Source organism: Grammomys surdaster, unplaced genomic scaffold (genome assembly GCF_004785775.1).
Source record: "Grammomys surdaster isolate TR1022 unplaced genomic scaffold, NIH_TR_1.0 573, whole genome shotgun sequence".
Taxonomy (NCBI): Eukaryota; Metazoa; Chordata; class Mammalia; order Rodentia; family Muridae; genus Grammomys; species Grammomys surdaster.
The window spans coordinates 331,403-333,211 of record NW_021604992.1 but is presented as its reverse complement, the minus strand read 5'-3'; the positions used below and the strand labels follow the sequence as shown (position 1 = coordinate 333,211).

Here is a 1,809-nt window from a genome sequence, read left to right as displayed (position 1 = left end):
AAGGCTCCCATATCCAAGGCTCAGGGAACATTTAGGAAAAGGAAGTGGAAAGATTGAGAGAGACAGAGCATCAGGGAGTTTTCTGTGAACTTGTGTCTCATAGTAACAAGAGAAGCTATACCTACAAGTCTCAACAAAATTATTATTCAAATAGTAGTTGAATAAGTAAGACACCAATGAGCATGACAAACAGGATGGGCAAAAGCCCATGAGACTTTATATCTATAAACATGCTGTAAAGTACTGGGTAAAGCTGGCAGCAGAAGAGATCTTCCTTTCTAGGGAAGACCACATCAACTGAATGTCCACAATGAAAAGATCAGTCATGAAAACATATATACAATAATATTATATAGACTCAACAAGTTAGATTTAGGACTCTCTCTCTCTCTCTCTCTCTCTCTCTCTCTCTCTCTCTCTCTCTGTACAAATATATAAGTGCAAACAAAAAAAAAGGCCATGAATTTGAAGGAGAACAGAGATGTGTATTTGGAGGAAACTGGAAAGAGAGGAAAGGGGAAAATGTTGTAATTATAATTTAGTCTCATAAACAGAGCTCAAGAAACATCAGAAGCTCCATGGCTGTAATAACATTTACACCTTGAAAGGAAAATGGAACCATTTATGTAATGTGTAAAACTGTACCATATCTGAAACACTTTTCCATGGAAGAAAACATAACAAGTAAATTCTACACGGAATGTGATATGAAAATAATGTACAGCTCATAGACTTTTGATGCTGTTTATTGTTCAAATTGAAGCACATTCCCTACAAATAAACCTGTACTGAGTCTCTGATTGGAGACATAAGAGAACCACAGGTCTGTAATGAGCTACTGACCTGATGAGTTCTGCAGCTGTGCCTACCCTTTGCTGATTTGCATGTACCCAAAGCACAGCCTCAGATATGAGGACTTCTTTATAGTCAGGTCACACCCTGTGCTGGAGTCAGCTTCATACAGATCACACACAGACATGGGTGTGCCTATTCAGCTCCTGGCATTGCTGCTGCTGTGGATTACAGGTAAGTAAGATAGCACTGGAAATTTATTAAGTTTCCTGTAGTCAGTGCTGCTTGGTCTCAGTGAAAATCCTCTTGCAACAGAATTAATTAATGTAGGGATTTGCTTTCAATTTTCCAATCTTAGATGCCAGATGTGATATCCAGATGACTCAGTCTCCAGCCTCCATGTCTGTGTCTGTGGGACAAAGTGTTACCATCACATGTCAAGCAAGTGAAAACATTGGTAGTAATTTAGCATGGTATCAGCAAAAACCAGGGAAATCTCCCCAGCTCCTGATCTATTATGCAAACAGCTTGGCAGATGGGGTCCCATCGAGGTTCAGTGGCAGTGGATCTGGCACACAGTATTCTCTCAAGATCAACAGCCTACAGCCTGAAGATGTCGCAGATTATTACTGTCAACAAGGTTATAGTACTCCTCCCACAGTGATTCAAGCCATGACATAAACCACCCAGGGAAGCAGAAGTGAGATCTCAGGCTGCCACCACTGATCCTTATCATGACTCCAGATGCTCAATTGCTGAGAGGTTTTCTCTTTGCCAGGCCTTAAATGTCAGCGTGATGTTCTTATACAGGGATCATAGAAACTTTTCCATGTCCCAAATCTGTGTCCTTTTCCCAGGACTACTCCCCTTGAAGCAAAGGAATACTTCTCATGTCTCAGAAAACAAAACAAAATAAACAACAAACAAACAAACAAACAAAAAAATTGTTCCAGTGTAGAAGAGTTCTGGGAACAGCTAGGATTTATTCTGCAGGGTTATCAACACAACTCTCTCTCT

At 40.2% G+C, this 1,809-nt stretch overlaps 1 gene segment (V, D, J or C); it reads left to right on the top strand.

The window, feature by feature from the left end:
- Window positions 1-937: 937 nt before the first annotated feature.
- LOC114633282 lies at window positions 938-1,473 on the top strand. The segment is given in 2 exon segments: window positions 938-1,026; window positions 1,151-1,473. Coding segments are annotated over 2 exon segments (372 nt in total).
- Window positions 1,474-1,809: the final 336 nt, after the last annotated feature.